The 17,585-nt window shown below is 48.6% G+C and overlaps 1 protein-coding gene across 1 annotated transcript in view; it reads left to right on the top strand.

Annotated features, from left to right (window-relative positions):
* Positions 1-16,949, top strand: part of LOC147688570 (multidrug resistance-associated protein 1-like) — a 131,557-nt gene extending 114,608 nt beyond the window's left edge. Inside the window, exon 4 of the mRNA XM_086939802.1 lies at positions 16,770-16,949. Coding sequence (XP_086795928.1) covers positions 16,770-16,949 — 180 coding nt within the window. The remainder of the gene's footprint in view (positions 1-16,769) is intronic.
* Positions 16,950-17,585: the final 636 nt, after the last annotated feature.

Below are 17,585 nucleotides of genomic sequence, written 5' to 3'. Positions count from 1 at the left end.
TCCCTCCACTGTACTGGTGGCGCTGCAGTGTGGATAGAGCCACTCTCGGCTGTTTCCCCAGCCACAGGAATGCACGCAGGTCCGCATGAATTTTATTCAAAGTTTTAGCCGGCAACGGATAGTGTTCGTTTTGAAATGCGTATAAAAACTTCGGGAGCAGAACCATTTTATAGAGTGCCGCGCGACCCAGTAAAGTGTGTGGGAGCTGTCGCCACCTATCCATCTCCATCTCTGTCGTGGCGCCTGTCATAACTCGGGCCAAATTATTGGCAAAGGAAAGCGTCCTGTCCAGAGTTATGTACACTCCCAAGTATTGAAAGCCCTCTTTGGTGTGAATGAGTAGCTCTGGCAGGCACTCCCTCCGCTCCAGGCCTTGCGGGTCATAGAGGACCGATTTGTGCCAGTTAATAGTGTGGCCTGCCCTGCACCGAAATCAGCCAGTTCCTTGAACAGTATCGGGATTGTCGTGTCTGGGTCGGTGACAAACAACAGGACGTCATCGGCATATAGTGAAATTTTCTCCTGTGAAGCGTCAGTCTCCCCATGTTAATCCCCTGGTTCCGTCTAATCCTGATCGCTAATATTTCTATTGTAAGTGTAAAAAGAAGGGGGGACAGTGGGCATCCCTGGCGCGTTCCCCTGCCGATTTGGAATTCGCGAGACAACCTCCCGTTGACCCGCACTCGCGCCCTCGGGGCTGAATATAGGAGCCGTATCCGCTTCAAAAACTTGGGGCCAAATCTCCGCAGTGTCTCTAGCAAGAAGGGCCAATGGACTGCGTCGAAGGCCTTTTCTGCGTCCAGCGAGAGGAACCAGTGGGGTTCACTCCTCCCTCGGACCTCCTGTAGCCAATTATGTGTGCGGCGGAGATTCACTTTGGTTGCCCTATCCGGGAGGAAACCGAACTGGTCCGCATGTACCAGATCCGAAATTACCTGCCGCAAGCGTTTGGCGAGAACAGTGGCCAGAATCTTCGTCTCCATATTAAGGAGGGAAATCGGGCGGTAGGAGGCACAATCGTCCCTAGGTTTGCCCTCCTTGTATATTGGGACAATCGTGGCCAGGGCGAGGTCTGGTGGCAGGCTCTCCGCCTGATATGCCTCAATAAATAAAGTTTTCACATGGCGTTGCAACAGGTCAGCCGTCCGCTTGAAGAATTCCGCCGGGAAGCCGTTTGGCCCCGGTGTCTTCCCTGGTTTCAGCGATGCTATAGCCTCCGTTTCCAAGGCCGTGGTGGCCTCAGGGGACCAAGTCGGCACCTCCATGTCGCACATGTAGTGTTGCGCGTCCTCCTCGCCACCCAGGTCTCTGGCCCTATAAAAGTTTTCATTATGTCGCAAAGGCATCTGCTATGGCCTCGTCCGTGCACACCGATCTATTCTCTGCTAGCGTTATCCGATCTACCCATCTTGCTGCCCTTTCTTTCCTGCTCAGCCATGCCAGGAGTTTGCCAGACTTATCTCCCACGTCATATAATCGGTGGAGCGTCGCCAACGCCTGCGTGCGTGCTTCATCAGTGAAGAGTTCCCTATAATGTCTTTGCGTGTCTAACAGCTTCCTAAGTAGTGCCTCTTCCTTCCTCTGGTGGTATTCTGCTTCTAGGGCTAAGATAGACACCTCTTCACTAGCTACCGTGTCCTGCCGCTTCGGCCTAGCCTCTCCCAGCCTACTTTGTATGCGATCCCTCAGGACCGGCTTCATTGCCTCCCAAAGGGTAATCCCTGATTCAACCGTGACCTCATTTTCGGCCACATACACCCTTATGTCCGCTCTAATGCCCTTCAGTAGTTCTGGCGTTTGGATATCCCAGGCTGCTAGGCGCCAGTCCGCCTTCCTCTCTCCTCTCCCCCATCTGTGCATAGAGCGGGGAGTGATCTGAGATTCCCCGTGCTTTGTTTTCTGCTAAGTCCCTCAATGAGACATCCTACCGGGACACAAAGATCTAATCTAGCCTTGAGAATACCCTGTGGGCCCCCGAGTAGGAGTAGGCCTCCTGCGTAGGGTGAAGCCATCTCCAGACATCGGTGAGGCCTATGATATTCATCTGCCGCGCTAGAGCCGTGTCGGACCCTACTGTATGTGGTGTCCCTGATCTATCCCGTGTTACACACAACGTCGTTAAAATCACCCCCCACTATTTGTATCGTGTCAGCCGTGTCTATAAGGATAGCGGTGATTGCCTTGAGGGTGCGTGCCTGTAGCTTTGGGGGGGCATATACTGAGAGGATCCTGTACCTACGTCTCTTCCAGACTCCCTGTACTCCCGCGTATGTCCCCTGTGGGTCCAGCCAGGTACGAGTGATAGTGAACCCTGCCGTTTCTTTTTATGAGGATCGCTACTCCCCTGGAATCTGTTGTGTATCCTGCATGTGCCAGCACTACATGCCTGCCTCTTGCTATAAACGCGCACTGATTGCCTCTAAGGTGAGTTTCCTGAAGAAGGATGATATCCTGCGCTAGCCTTTTAAGGTAGGCGTTTACCAGGCTTCTCTTAATCTTTGACCCAAGGCCATTCACATTCCATGTTAATACGGTGACTCCTGTCTCACCTATGTGTGGGGTATCTAGTGTATCTGCCATTGTGTGTTACATTTCTCTTCCCATGTAGGTCCCCAGAACTGGGGCGGCTCAAGGTGTGGCATGGCGTGTCGCTGCTGTTTCTCAACTGACCCCCCCCCCCCCCCCCCCTCCCCCTCATAACCCTGGTACCCCAACTTGAATGAGTAAAGAAACCACCCCCCCCCCGCGCCCCCCTCCCCACCTCCCTCCCCTTCCAGTCGCATCCCAACCCGGGACCAAACTATCCACGGGAGAAGGCCTGTCGCCCTCCCACCCCCCCCCCCCCCCCCCCATCACGCACCAAATAACTGTATAAACAACTCAAACCACATTGAAGGGCATGTCAACTTGTGTGCTCCCGTTGGCCGGGCTGCTATCTCACTGATCCCTGGAGATCCACACTCATGAGTGCGAGTCCTGAGTGTCTGTTGCGGGGCCCTGCCCCGACGAGTCCTGCTCCAACAGCTGTATTTCTGCGAGTAACGGGTGGACTGAATCGCCAAGACCGTTGTCCTCCTCTCTTCCTGAAACATGTCCCTCCGAATCCTCTTCCTCGTCCCCTTCAGAACGGATGCCATTCCGCAGGCAGCTAAACCTGGAGCCCGCCACTGATTCTTTACCCGGAGACGTTGATCTGCCCCCCCCCGTCTTTCACTGGCACCACGGGTCTGATAGGGCGTCGCTGGCTTACGTTTCCTCATCTTTCCTGATCGTCTATGTTGTGGTTTCGGCAGCTCCCAGCGTGTCTTTTCCCTCATTGACTTTTCCATGGCTTCTCTTCCGGCTGCCTCCCTACTGTTCAGGATAGGTCGTTCTTCAAGCCATTGCCAGGCGTCCTCCCGGCATGTAAAGAAAATGGATTTGTCCTTGTAGATGACTTTGAGTTTCGCTGGAAAAAGGAGCATGTAGGCTATATTCAAGGATCGTAGTTTCATCTTTTACTGAATCAAAGGAACGGCGCTGTTTTGACACCTCCTGGCTATAGTCCGGGAAGATCATTATTGTGGCATTCTCGAAGCGGATTTCTCCCAGTTTCCTGGCTTCTCGAAGTATCAAATCCCTATCAGCATAGTTCAGGAAACTCGCTATGACTGGTCTCGGTTTTGCCCCCTCCAGTGGCTTGGCCAGGAGCGCCCTGTGTGCCCTCTCAATGACGAAGCACGCTGAGAACTGTGCCGCCGGGAAGGTAGTCTTTAGCCACGTGTGGAGGAAGGAGGCCATATCCCTCCCTTCGAGTCCTTCTCTAAAACCTACAAAGCGAAGGTTATTGCGCCGTGATCTATTTTCAGCATCGTCCACCTTCCATTGCAAGTGATGATGTGAGGCCTGGAGCTCCGCCATGACCTTTTTCAATGCTGTGATCGATGTCTCATTGTCCGTGACTCTAGTTTCGGCCACTGCCACCCTATCCGTTAGATTTCGAAAGTCCTGTCGCAGCAACGTTATCTCTGAGGCCACTTCTCCAATCTTCACCTCCAGGGCCGCCCGCGATTCCTGGATGTTACTCCTAGAGGCTTGGATGGCTACCAGTAGCATTGCTGTTTCGGATTGTGGTCCAGGAGTCTCCAGCCGGTGCTCCATTACCGGCCTTGATGTCCCGAAATTATCCATGGGGCCCTGTTTAGTTGGCTTAGGGACCGGGACTCTCTTCCCCATGATGATCCTCGTCGCATTGAGAGCGGCGCTATGGGCGGTCTGTAACGCTTGAAACTCGTCGCTTGTGGGAGATTTTACTCCGGGGGCCGTCGCCTTCAAGGTCGTCTCCACTCCAACCTCCGCGGCCTGTGCGGAAGTATCTCCAAGGGGCTACCACACTACCAGGTCCCTCCCGGCGTCACTCCTCGGTGTCGTGGGTGGTCACCCACCTCTTGGCTCTGCGTGGACCGTCCTGGCTGCCTCCCTCCGTGCCGCCAAGAAGGCTTTTCTCCCTGCGCCGGCCTCCAGTCGTGCCAAAGTCTGCCCCCTGCTCCTGGCCCAGGAGTGTCTCCGATGCCAGAGGCTTACTGTCCTTATCACTTAGTCTGCAGCGGGGCGGCCGCCGGTGCCAGGGCGGGCAGAGGAGGCTGCCCCGTCGCCTCGTCCTCTGTTAGTTTTGTGTGCTCTCCCGGTCTTCTCCTGGACACCGCCACCCCCTCCGTCTCTTTCACTCCGGTCCTATAGTTACCAGGGGGACACTGCCTCCACTCCCGGGTCTTGTTTTCCAAACAGTGCCGTCAGGATCTTCCCCCCCCGTATGGCTGGGCGTAGTGCCTTCTCACAAGCAGATCCGTAGCCGGTGGCCTGGCCCTAGCCTCACTTCGCTTCTCACTACTACTCAGATCCGCACACACCGGGCCATCTAATCAGTGCCGCCCTGGATGGTGACTTTGTTCGTTGCCGGCCCTTCGCCTTCCTCTTCAGCCGGTCTCAGGGCACCTCAGTTGCTCCCATGCGGTGTTTCGTTTCGTGCCGTGGTGATCGGGGGGAGGGGGGACGCGGCTGATGCGGGTGCTCCAAAAGCGGGCGCGGGGGCAGTCACAGGCGTACTGGGCCGCCGCAGCAAGGCCTCTCCCCAGGCAGCCCCCTCCGCCGGCGCGTCTCCCCTCGGGCTCACCTCCTCTGCCGACTCCACTCCAGCTCCGTCTCTGCAGGCGCGGACAACCAGGCGTCGCCGTCCAGTGATCATCTCCCTCGTCCCTTTCGCTGGGGGAGCCTCTCCCGCTCACCGCTCCTTTCTGCCGCCGCCTCACAGCGCTGTGTCGTGGCTGCCCCACCCTTCGCCCCGCGCCCTCTTGGAGCACCGAATCAGCCGCCGTCCGCCATCTTGGTAAAGGCCCGACGCAAACGGATCTGCCGCTCCGGTTCAGGCACCACTGTCGGCGTTCCAACGGGGCTCAGGCCAGGCCCAGGTTGCGTTGTGGTTCCGACTCTGCCTCAGTGGTCAAACAGGGGCACAGGCCTGCTCCGCTCAGTCTCTGCAGCCGCTTAGTCCCTCGCCGCCATCTTGTTCTCAACGGGCGCTCCCGGCCAGCCGCCGGTTCTTCAAATTTCAGGCAGCTCCGTGCTGGCGGCGGCTCCGCAATGCGCTCACCAGATTCTTGTTGTATTCACACACCGCCAGGTGAAGGGTGTGTTCTCCGGGGTGTTGTTGATCGTCGGATTATTGTGCAGCCCGGCCGGAGCTCCGGCGAGGCACGTCCTAGCCGGTCATGCTGCTGGCCACGCCCCCCATGATTACCCAAGTTTAAGTCAATCATCAGAGTGAATCTATTTGTGCAAATAACTGAAGGGTTTACACAATGTTCCCCTCCTCAATTTTATTAAGTTGTTGAGACTTCAAATCAGATACAGCAGAGCACCCGCAGGGAAGCAATGCCCTGCAACACATCACTTGGTCCTACAATAAACATACCTGAAGTTGAGGGATGCTGTTTTGCAGGATCACATCCACCTTAGACCTATTGTAAACTTGCTTGGGTTACTCTTTAAAAAAAAAAGTTTGATTTTGGTTGGAGGATTTTTTTTCTTCTTGGTATCAACCATATATAAATACTTTTCCTGGTTAAGAAGTATTTCTGCCTCTGTGACTGTTTCAATCTCTTAAAAGGTATAGGTCTCGGCTGTATGCTTGGAAGCCTTGATTGATTTACTCCCTGTCCTGTGGGGGCTCTTCTGCTTTCCTTATGCCCATATTTACTGTAATTAATCGCAGCACACTTATATTAACAGTTTGACACTGAAAATCACAAAATGCTGGATATTGCACAGTAGCAACTAGAAAGTGCACAATCAAGACAATTGCCCAGTGGATCACAACCACACATGGGAACAGGTAAACACACCTGGCTCTCCAAATAGACTTTCTAACAATTTGAAATGCATGCAACTTGGTCACCTTCAAAAGGAAGGGGTGGGTGGGGGCCACCTGCCACTTCTGGCGCAGACAGCCCGCTCTTGGCCCGGGCGTCCCACGCGTTATAGCGCCAATGGAGCAGAATTGGTCTTGTTACTCCTCAGTGTTGGCTGCTGGTCCTTGCTCGTCCGCCGCCAGCAACCCCACCTCAGCAGCAGCATGTTCTCGTCCAGTGCAACGTGGAAAAGTACTGCGCTCTTCCCCTTATAAAGGTGGCTGCAGGTCATTCCATTCACCGCTGGCAGAATGGGCGCACAGCTCTCCCTCATACACCACCTTGTCTCAGTCCTTACACACTGAGCTCTGTCTTCAGGTTGGTAGAGCCTTTACCTTTGTCGTGTGGTCGGTCTAGTATTATACAATGTTTATTTTTTTTCCCTGCCTCAATAATTGCAGCCAATCTAGGACAAACTATAGTGAAATTCTAAACTGGATCTAAAGATAGCTACAAAGAACAAGCATTTGCAATGCAATAGGTCTCGCATTAGGAAAGTTTGCGCTATTGGTATTGTAAATGACAATTTTTGTATGTATATGTTGGTTTTGAAAATAGCGAAATTAATAGCTTTGTCATTTACAATGCCAATAGCTATAACTTTCGCACATGTCACACCTATAGCATTTAAAAGGAAGCACTTATAAACATAATACATGAATACATTCTTCTTTGGCGTAGCTCCAATTTATCAGTGTGATGCCCTATGCTTTTCGGGACAGTGTGTCCCTCCCTCAGGGGCCACTAAAAAACACCATAAATAAATAAGAACGATTAATTAAATGACTCTAATTTACTTAATCACAGGCTACCAAGCATGTCTTATACTCTTGGGGAGAATTGCCAGAGTAAATGTCCATAGTACCACCACTGGAAAAACAAAACTACCACAACTTGCTTTTACTAGAACTCGCCACACCGAAGGCCCTGATAATGCAGTCATCATATGTGTAACAGGCTTTAGAAACTCATATATGTGAATAACCAAGTTCTCCAGTATTAGGGGTGTCTTTCATAGATTCACATGCTTGAATATTCCCCGTCGTCGAAGTGGGAGTCCCACGGTACATAAAATAGCAGTAATATATGCATGTATATATGAAATTTTTTTATAAATAAAATATACATACATATAATGCAATAACAATGTAAACTTAAAAAGTACCATAGAACAGAATAGGCCCATTGAAAAGCCCAAGGGAGAATTCACTTTAGTAACTTATAGGAGTCATTATGTGTTGGTCCACATTCCTGCCAATCAGGCTGTAGCCTCCTCTAGAACCTACTCAGAAGCCCAAGTCTTCAGATTTTCTACCGCACGTCGTGTGAAGGGAGTCTCCTTGAGCTCTGCTCAGTTTCTTTCAAGTTTCTTCATATTTTTCTTCAAAATGTCTTCTTCAAAGAAAACTCTGTTCAAGGCTTGTCCATCCTGTGGGAAACTTCGCCTTTTTCATGAGGATCCACACAGTAAGTGTATTTACTGTCTTTATCCGGACAATGTTGTCTCTACCTGCAGACTCTGTCGCAAATTTCCTCCTAAGACTTTGAGGGACAGAGAGGCTCGTCTCCTTCTGTGGCTACAGAAGTTGAAATCATCTGATAACATCGTGTCCGATGCTGAGAGTATGTCATCTGGCTTTTCGAAAACCTCTCAGAAGCGTGGGTCTGAGACTGAAGTCCCCTCTCCTTTTCTTAAGAAGAGTAAAAAGTTGGGATCTTCCAAGGATGTCTCCTCACAGGACTTGCTTCAGGGCGCGCCTACGGGACCTGGTTCTCTGGCGTCTCGTCCCAAGACCATGCCCTCCGTTTCTAAAACGGGCATTGGTCTTCAGCGTCTACGAAGTCTGTTTTGGCATTTTCCACGTCGACGACTACTTCTTCCATGTCGACTAGTTCTGCCACGACGATCATCTCGTCGACTAGCAGCCAGGAGGTGAGACCCATCTCATCCATTATTATGATCTCGTCAATCAAACAGTCGACGGAGAAACCATCGTCGACGCATCCATCGTCGACGGCTCTCCCGTCGACTAAGACCAAGGCACCATCGTCGACGACCGGATCCTCGTCGACGACAGCCCCGTCGACGATACCATCGACGCAGGCGATGAACCCCCCGTCGACGGCTGCTCCGGCGACGACCTCGTCGACGGCAAAGACTGCGATTTCATCAACTGCCTCGTCGACGGCTTCGTCGACGACCAAAAAATCATCGTCTACCAAAATTAAAATTCCTACGCCGGATGCAGCGGCGCCAACGAAAAAACAACTAGAGGGTGTTAAAGCTATACAACTCTCGTCGACGGGTTCGTTGACGACACAACAACCTCTACAATCTACTACCACCTTCAAAGTGGTTTCTACTTCGTCCCTCAAGTCTGTCCCACTTATACAGTTAAGTCCTATTAGGAGTGGATCTCAACCTCCGGAGAAATTATTTCAATCTGGAGCAGAGGAATCTGGAAATGATTCAGAAGTGGATCAACTTTATCAGCCAGCAACCAGTCCATCGGATTTACACATAAAGTGTCAGGACTACAGCGATGAGGATGAGTATGCGGATAATACCGTCGAAGATGGGAATGTCCTTTTTCCATTGGATAGCACACAACCTAATTACGAACGCTTTACACAAATTCCTATGTCTATGGTGAAAAACCTGCAACATATGCTGGATGACTACAATCGTAGATTTCCACCATCGCTGCCGCCTTCCCCAGCACCCCAAGTGCAGCGGTCCCAGCCTCCAGCTCCACGCCCTCCGTCTCCAGTCCTTCAACCACAGTCTCCAGCGCCTAGGCCTCGAGCTCAAGCGACTATTGCACCTACGTCTCCTTTAGGTGCTGCTCCTGATACAGATAATGAGGGTCAAACTCCACAAAACACTGGAGATAATGATACTGATGATGAGGAAATGCAGGATTGGGACAATTATAGGGCACAGACACCCTCTACTCCACCAACATCACCAAGAACTTCGCCACCAGTGGATATCGCGAGTTTCCACAGCCTTATGGTTCGTGCAGCAAAGAGGTTCCACCTAACGTTAGAAACGCAGCAAGCGGAATGTTTTTTGTATGACTTTAAAGACTTGCCTCAACGCCAAACTCATACCATCCCTATTATTGACCACATATGGGAAGAGGGTCTAAAGTTGATGGAACGTCCTAACTCCATTCCAGCCGTTCTGCCTAGACTGGACAAAAAATATAAAGCGCCGCCTACTTCCCCGGCCTGCTTAGTTTCACAGCCTAAAGCAGACTCAGTGATCACTCAGGCGGCACAAAAAAGGTCTCGAAATCCAGCCATACCCCTGACTTCCCCCCCGGATCAGGATGGCCGTAAATTGGACTCAATTGGTAAGAAATTTACCACAATGGCAGCGACAACGGTAAGAGCTTCCAACGCCTTAGCCATTCTGGGTCGATACGACCGTCAAATGTGGTCGGAGATCGCTGGTCTACTCCCCCAAATGTCCGACTCCATCCGGGAGGAAGCACAGGCCATCATTCTCGAGGGAGAAAAGATTTCAACGGAAATCATCGACTGTGCCGTCGATATAGCCTCTACTGGCTTCCGACAATTGGCGGGTGCTGCAGTTTTGCGTCGCCAAGGCTGGCTAAAGTCAACAACCTTCCGTCCGGAAGTTCAATCCTGAGTGCTTGATTTGCCTTACGATGGCGAGTCTCTGTTCGGTAAGCACGTTGATGATGCCTTGGAACTCATCAAAAAGGACACGGACACAGCGAAGTCCTTAAAAACTCTTCAATACAGAAAGAGGCCATTTCGTGGGGCACGTGGTAGAGGAGGAGGAACCTCTACTTTTCGAGGCACGGGCCAATATAGAGGATACACTTACGACAACAGACAAAGAGGATCCTATCAGTCCCAAAATCGTTCATCCACCTCCAGACCTTACCAGCGGAAGTCCAACTACAGAGGTGGTGCGAACACCAGCAAAAAACAGTGAGAGGATTGTGCATCTTGGAGGTCGAATCTCGAAATTCTTCTGCAATTGGTCGAACATCACCAACGACCGATGGGTCTTGGATGTAGTTTCAAAAGGACACACCCTGGAATTTACGAAATTTCCCCCCGCTCGCCCGCCTTCGGGCCCACCTTCTCCCCATTTCAAGGAACTGATGGCCCAGGTTCAGCTTCTGATCAGGAAAGGAGCCATAGAATTGGTACCGCAATGTCAACGCGGCAAGGGATTCTACTCCCGTTTCTTTCTAGTGAAGAAAAAATCAGGAGAGTGGCGCCCCATCTTGGATCTGAGGGCTCTAAACAAGTTCATCGCGTCAAAGACTTTTCAGATGCTAACCCTGCTTCAAATCTTGAATTTCCTCATTCCAGGAGAGTTCTTTTCGACAATAGACCTTCAAGATGCATATTTCCATGTGCCTATTCACACCAGGCACAGGAAATACCTCCGTTTTACAGTCGGCCAATTTCATTATCAATTCAAGGTCCTTCCATTCGGCCTTCGATCGGCACCGAGGGTATTTACCAAGATCCTAGCCCCGGTGGCCGCTTACCTGCGCTTACAGAACATCCAGTTTTATCCGTATCTGGACGATTGCCTCATAAAAGCCAGGACTTTCCAACTGACACAAGAACACACACAAGTCTGCATATCCCTGTTCGAAACGTTAGGTTTCTCCATCAATTGCCTAAAGTCACACTTTCGCCCTTCTCAACAACGAGATTTTCTAGGAGCCTCGCTCGATTCTTGGCTAGGGCAAGTGTTCGTTTCACAGGAACGTCAGAGCAGAATGTTACAGAAAGTTCAGTTCCTGCAGTCAAGACAGTACGTTTCTGTCCGAATGTACAAATCATTCCTCGGCATGGCTTCCTCGTGCATTCAACTGATTCCCAACTGCAGACTGCACATGAGAGTCCTTCAAGAAGAACTCGACAGCCAGTGGAAGCAGGTATCAGGGTCGTTCGAGGACAAGATCCATCTGACGTCCCGCATACAAAGAGCTTTGGAGTGGTGGGCTCATCCTCCAAATATAGCAACAGGTCGTTCATTCAAGGACGAACAACCAACACTGACACTGACGACAGACGCCTCCCTAGGAGGTTGGGGTGCTCATCTCGACGGAATGTCCGTGAGAGGCAAGTGGACGGCGTCTCAGCGCACTTGGCACATAAATCGCTTAGAACTACTGGCGATTTTCTTGGCCTTGAAGTCCTTTCAAAGAGTAGTGCAGGGACAGACATTGTTGGTGAAGACAGACAATACCACCAGTATGCACTACATCAACAAACAGGGCGGCACAAGATCTCTCGTGCTATCACAGCTGGCACAGGAAATTTGGGACTGGGCTCTACAACGTCAAATACATCTCCAAGCTGTCCATGTACCAGGTGTGGCCAATGTGCTGGCGGACGCGCTCAGCAGAGCCCTCTCGGACAACCACGAATGGGAACTCCACCAACCAACGTTGGATTACATCTTCCGACAGTGGGGCCGACCGCAGTTGGATCTCTTTGCAACTGTTCTCAACAGGAAATGTCTAAGGTTTGCGAGCCGGCATCCACACAAGGAATCGAGTGGGAATGCTTTTTCAATAAATTGGTCGAACTCCTTCAGTTATGCATTCCCTCCTCTGCCGCTCATTCCTCGTCTGTTACACAGAATGAGATTCCAACCATGTCGGATGATCCTGATCGCACCCAAATGGCCGAGACGTCCTTGGTTCTCAGATCTCCTCCTTTTCTCTCTGACACAACCGATACGGTTGCATCCTCTGCCACATCTTCTCACAATGCATCAAGGTCAAATATGCCATCCGGATCCAGCATACCTTCAACTTCATGCTTGGAACCTGAGTACTATGAATTTGCACACATGAATATCGACAAGGATTGTAGGGCAGTGCTAGCAAATGCTCGAGCACAATCTACTGTCAAAACTTACCAGCTGAAATGGAAGCATTTCTGCGCTTGGTGTTCCACTAGATCACTAGATCCCATGCGTACTCAGCCAGAACAAATTTTGCCATTCTTTTTGTCGCTAGCAAAATCAGGACTATCTCACTCCACCCTTAAGGTTTTTCTGGCTGCTATCTCTCGTTTCCGTCATGATGGCATAACATCTTTGTACTCTTCCAGGATCATAAGGCAGTTCTTCAAAGGCCTTTTTAGGATGTTCCCTCCAATCCGTCGGCCCCCACCTTCATGGCGACTCAACCTAGTTTTGTCTCAGCTGCTTTTGCCTCCATTCGAGCCCATCCATTCTTCCAATCTGAAGTTCCTCACGTGGAAAGTGGCTCTGTTACTTGCTCTGACCTCTTCTAGACGCGTCAGCGACATTCAAGCTTTACTATACAGCCACCGTTTTTGCAATTTTCCAACGAGGCTGTTACCTTGAGAACAAATCCCAGTTTTATTCCTAAGGTTCCCAGTGACTCATCTCAATGAACCTATTCTTAAGACTTTCTTCCCTGCACCTCAATCTGCAGCGGAGCGCTCCTTACACACTCTGGATGTGAAGCGCTGTCTTAAATTTTACATTCAACGCACAGCTGCCTTCAGAAAGTCGGATCAATTGTTTGTTGCATATGGCCCAGTATGCAAAGGACAACCCGTAACTAAACAGACTATCACCAGATGGATATCGTCTGCCATATCCTATTGTCATCAACGGGCTGGCAAGCCCCTTCCTGCACCTGCTCAAGCTCATTCCACGAGAGCTGTGTCAACTTCTGCTGCCCTCTTTGCGGGGGTACCTCTAAGACAAATCTGCAGAGCTGCTACTTGGTCCAGCAGCCATACTTTCACGAAGCACTACTGCCTGCAATCAACAGATGCCGCGGATGCGGCAGTGGGTCAAGCGGTGCTGCGGAATCTTTTCCGATAAAGGTGAGCCTCTGTTGCTACCCGCCTCCAGTCATAAAGGTATTGTCATGTTTTGGTTTGTTATTGCTTATTAAGTGATAAGTTATGCCTAAACTTAATTTGTATCTTCCTTTATGACTAATGTATGTTTTACTGCTTTCTATTCTTATTCAAGCATGTGAATCAATGAAAGACACCCCTAATACTGGAGAAGAACATAAGTTACTTACCTGTAAACTGTGGTTCTCCAGTATTGGTGTCTTTCATAGATTCACATGCGACCCTCCCATCCTCCCCTCAGAGGCTCTCTCTCTTCTCCTCAAGCATTTGTACTTACTTGTGCTAAGAAAATCTGAGGACTTGGGCTTCTGAGGAGAAGGTTCTAGAGGAGGCTACAGCCTGATTGGCTGGAATGTGGACCAACACATAATGACTCCTATAAGTTACTAAAGTGAATTCTTCCTTGGGCTTTTCAATGGGCCTATTCTGTTCTATGGTACTTTTTAAGTTTACATTGTTATTGCATTATATGTATGTATATTTTATTTATAAAAAAAATTCTTATATACAAGCATATATTACTGCTATTTTATGTACCGTGGGACTCCCACTTCGACGACGGGGAATATTCAAGCATGTGAATCTATGAAAGACACCAATACTGGAGAACCACAGTTTACAGGTAAGTAACTTATGTTCCTATCATGCAAAACACTGCAATATCCTTATTACTTCGTCTCAATAAGTTTTCCACCTCCAAACGCGTTATCAATTCAAAATGGACCCTGGATAGTATATCTCTCGTGCACAAGATCACCTGTGCTTATACTACCCAAGCAGTGTTTATCCTCTACTCATGCTTCCCCGAGAGGTCTCAAAAAAGGTATTTACTACCATAAGTTCAAAGAAGTAAGTGCAACTTTTCAGAAGAGGCAAATTTGGTTTCTTAAATACTGCAATATAACAATAACCCATACTTTCAAGCCTCGATTCGTAATAAAGTGACCAATACAATATAGTAGTATAGTGCCCCACACTATAGTACCTTCAATCGAAATACTCGCCAAGACCGCATCTGTGTAATAAATGAATAACATTATGAACATTCGTGTATGCACTATCATCTGTGTCCTGCCATTCAAGCTATGATGACATCACAAACGTACTAAGTTTTTCAACCGAGGTCTCCCGAAAGTACGCTCTACCGGTTCAAATGATCTATACTCCTCCACACACTTCTCTGCCCGTACTCCCTTTTACATGTGACAAAGGTCAAGGGGTGGCTGGTTGACTCCGCCCACTGTGTGCGCTTGTGAATATGGCTGAACATATGGTGGTCATATTAACATGGTGCCGGAACCCGCACTTCGTTATACATATAGTAACAAATTGCGTCTGCTACCTCCATGTACGATCGTAACATATTCACAATTATATCACTAACTCGTGACTCTAATTATTATTCATCAATCTATGATTGCCCGTCTTTGGACATGGGTAATTAAAAAATAGTTACCACCATGTGTGCAACTGAGATACCGTAACACCGCTACACCCCCATGATTTATGATTCATAGATGCATGAATAACCAGATTCATCATGCATACATAGTTCGTATCTCATAAGAGGCCTGTATCGCTGAAAGATGAAATACTAAAAAATCCCAAAGTCAGTGTAAAAAGTACACATTCTCAACACCGATCCGGAGTAATATAACCTATGTGTTCTATTTGGTTATAGGCAATGTTCCCATGTAGGACATCTTTCAAGCTCAGAATATATTGAAAATAGTATACATGATATTGTGGGCATTCACCTGTAGAATCTCAACAAAATGTAGAGAATTTCAACAAGAAGTAACTATAAAACTACCTACGCTTTTGTGGCTAGGCACCGAAACATGGACCACAGGATAGGCGCGCTACCAAACCTAGCAACCGGAAGTTCGGCAGCGTGAAGCCGGTCGTGGGGCGGGACTTCCGCCTTTTGCGTGAAGCCCGCATCCACGGAGTGCCAGAGAGCAGCATTGGTGACGCGGGTGGGGCTCCCATGCCTGAGGGAGAGCCCCGCGGTGGCTGCCGAAGTCAGGAGTGGCGGCGATGCGATGAGTAAGGCTTAGTTGTAAGGGGGGGCGGGGGTGTGTGTCTGTGTGTGCGCAGGGGGGGGTTGGGGGCTGCGGCGGGTGTATGCGTGCGTGTCTGTATGTGTGCGTGTCTGTATGTGTGTGCGCAGGGGGCGTGGGGGCGGTAGCGTGTGTATGTGCGCGCGCCTGTGTGTGTGCAGGGGGTGGGGGCTGGCTGTGTGTGCGCCGTGTTTGCATGCAAGCCAAGCGAAAGCAGGGGCTGCGTGTGCGTGTCTGCACAAGCGCGTCTGAGAGGCGCGCGCGCGTGTCTGCACAAGCGCGTCTGAGAGGCGCGCGTCCGCGGTGAAAACTGGAAAGGAAAAGCGCGTGGCACATTCGTGTCCACCTTCCCAGATACGGGCAACAAAAGGTCTCGAGCAGACTACGCTGCTCGACCTAATAAACAAGTGTTTTTTCAGAAGAGAAGTAGCAATAGAATAAGGGACCTACATACGAGGCACAGCAGAGTTGTTTTCGAGTTGTGCCAACGTTTAAAGCTTAATATAACATCAGAATATATTTATCACGATGGAGTAGTAAATGCATTGCAACAACGTACCAGCAGATGTTACTGTCAAAACATTAAATGGATTCGAGCGAGTCTGGGCAGACATTAAATAAGAGCTTGCGTAATGGTTGTCAGTTTTTTATATTTTTTGATTTTGAATCCTTTACATCCAATTTATAACAAATTGTTATTGGGATTTTGACTGTTCCCTTGTTAAGAATATTAAATTGCATTACTTTTCTTCAGCCTTCCTTACCCAGTAAATTAGGATTATGTACTCCTTTTATACTTCTTTTATAGAAGTAGAAAATAATGGATCATTCTACATTTTTGAATTGTATATTTGCATTGATTGCAGAATATATTGATAGTTTATTACTTAACGAAAACGGATCAATTTTTCTAGACTTAAATAGCTGCTGAAGTCTAATCCTTTTTAATTTCTGTACGTGGATGCATAATTGAAGAAAATGTGTTATGTTTAAACATTACAGCCTTACATCGCAAATTTGTTTTATAAACGCTATTTTATAGTTTTCACAAACAAACATCCACAGCCCACCTGCTTGTATACATCACAAATGTTTTTATGAAGTATGTGCTACTGCTGAGGAGTCCTTATTTGTGCACGGTCAGTAAAACGCAGTATTGACTGACACTTAAAAAGCAATGGTAATGATTAAACTATGTAGGGTCTGTTGTTGGTACTTGTTGGGAAATGAGTAGATTAGCCCATATAGTACTCATGATCTCGCATTTGCTTTTTCTGATAACGTGTTCTTTTGATGTTGCAAGGATATAAATTGATTTGTTGCATTTATTGGCGTTTTTCTTTTGTCTTTGCAGTTGCTCGCTACATTTTTAATTCAGTATGAAAGAATGAAAGGAGTCCAGTCATCTGCTATAATGTTACTTTTTTGGCTAATAGCAGTACTGTGTGCCGCAATACTGTTTCGGTCCAAAGTCCTAGATGCCTTAAAACCAGTAAGTGATTTCTTATCGGTTATCTGTTTGTTGAATATGTAGTTTTCACTGTTATTAGGTAAAATATTCAACAAATGTCTTGCTTAAAATATTTATACTCCGAAACGTGTCAGCAATGCCGAAACGAGCAAAACAAAGGTTTGATGTAAATGAAGTTAAAGCTGATGCACTGCCAATGATATTCTCAGGAAAAGTCCTGTTCAAAACATTAAAGTGTATTAATGAAACGCCTCTGCAAGCGGCATCAGTCTCGTTCCATGGAGTGTCTTATTTTAATAGTGTTCTTGTTTCTTCTGAATCTGTCCTCGGTGGTCAGACCAGTAGCTTGGGCTCTGAATGACACGCACAACTCTGAAGTGGAAAGCAGAATTCTATGCTCATGAGGGAAAACAAAGAAATGAAATGATTTTTTTTGCTGAAATGTAAATTTAAGGAAAGTTGTTCTGATGAAAGTCTTTACCATAAGATGCTGAAATTCGGGTAATGGGTATGTAATATTTTGACTGCTCACCCTAAAACAGGGCAAGCTGTAATGACAATTAATTCAACAGGCCTACAGTTTACAGTTAGAGCCAAAATTGCATACTGGTGACTGTTTGTTGCCTCACATTTTGTGATACGTGGTTTAGGGTATTAAGAATGAATGGAGTACTGCTTCACGTGAGTTGCAAGTGGGAT

The sequence above is a fragment of the Lissotriton vulgaris genome, chromosome 10 (assembly GCF_964263255.1).
Source record: "Lissotriton vulgaris chromosome 10, aLisVul1.2, whole genome shotgun sequence".
Taxonomy (NCBI): domain Eukaryota; kingdom Metazoa; phylum Chordata; class Amphibia; order Caudata; family Salamandridae; genus Lissotriton; species Lissotriton vulgaris.
This window is presented reverse-complemented; position numbering and strand designations above follow the sequence as displayed.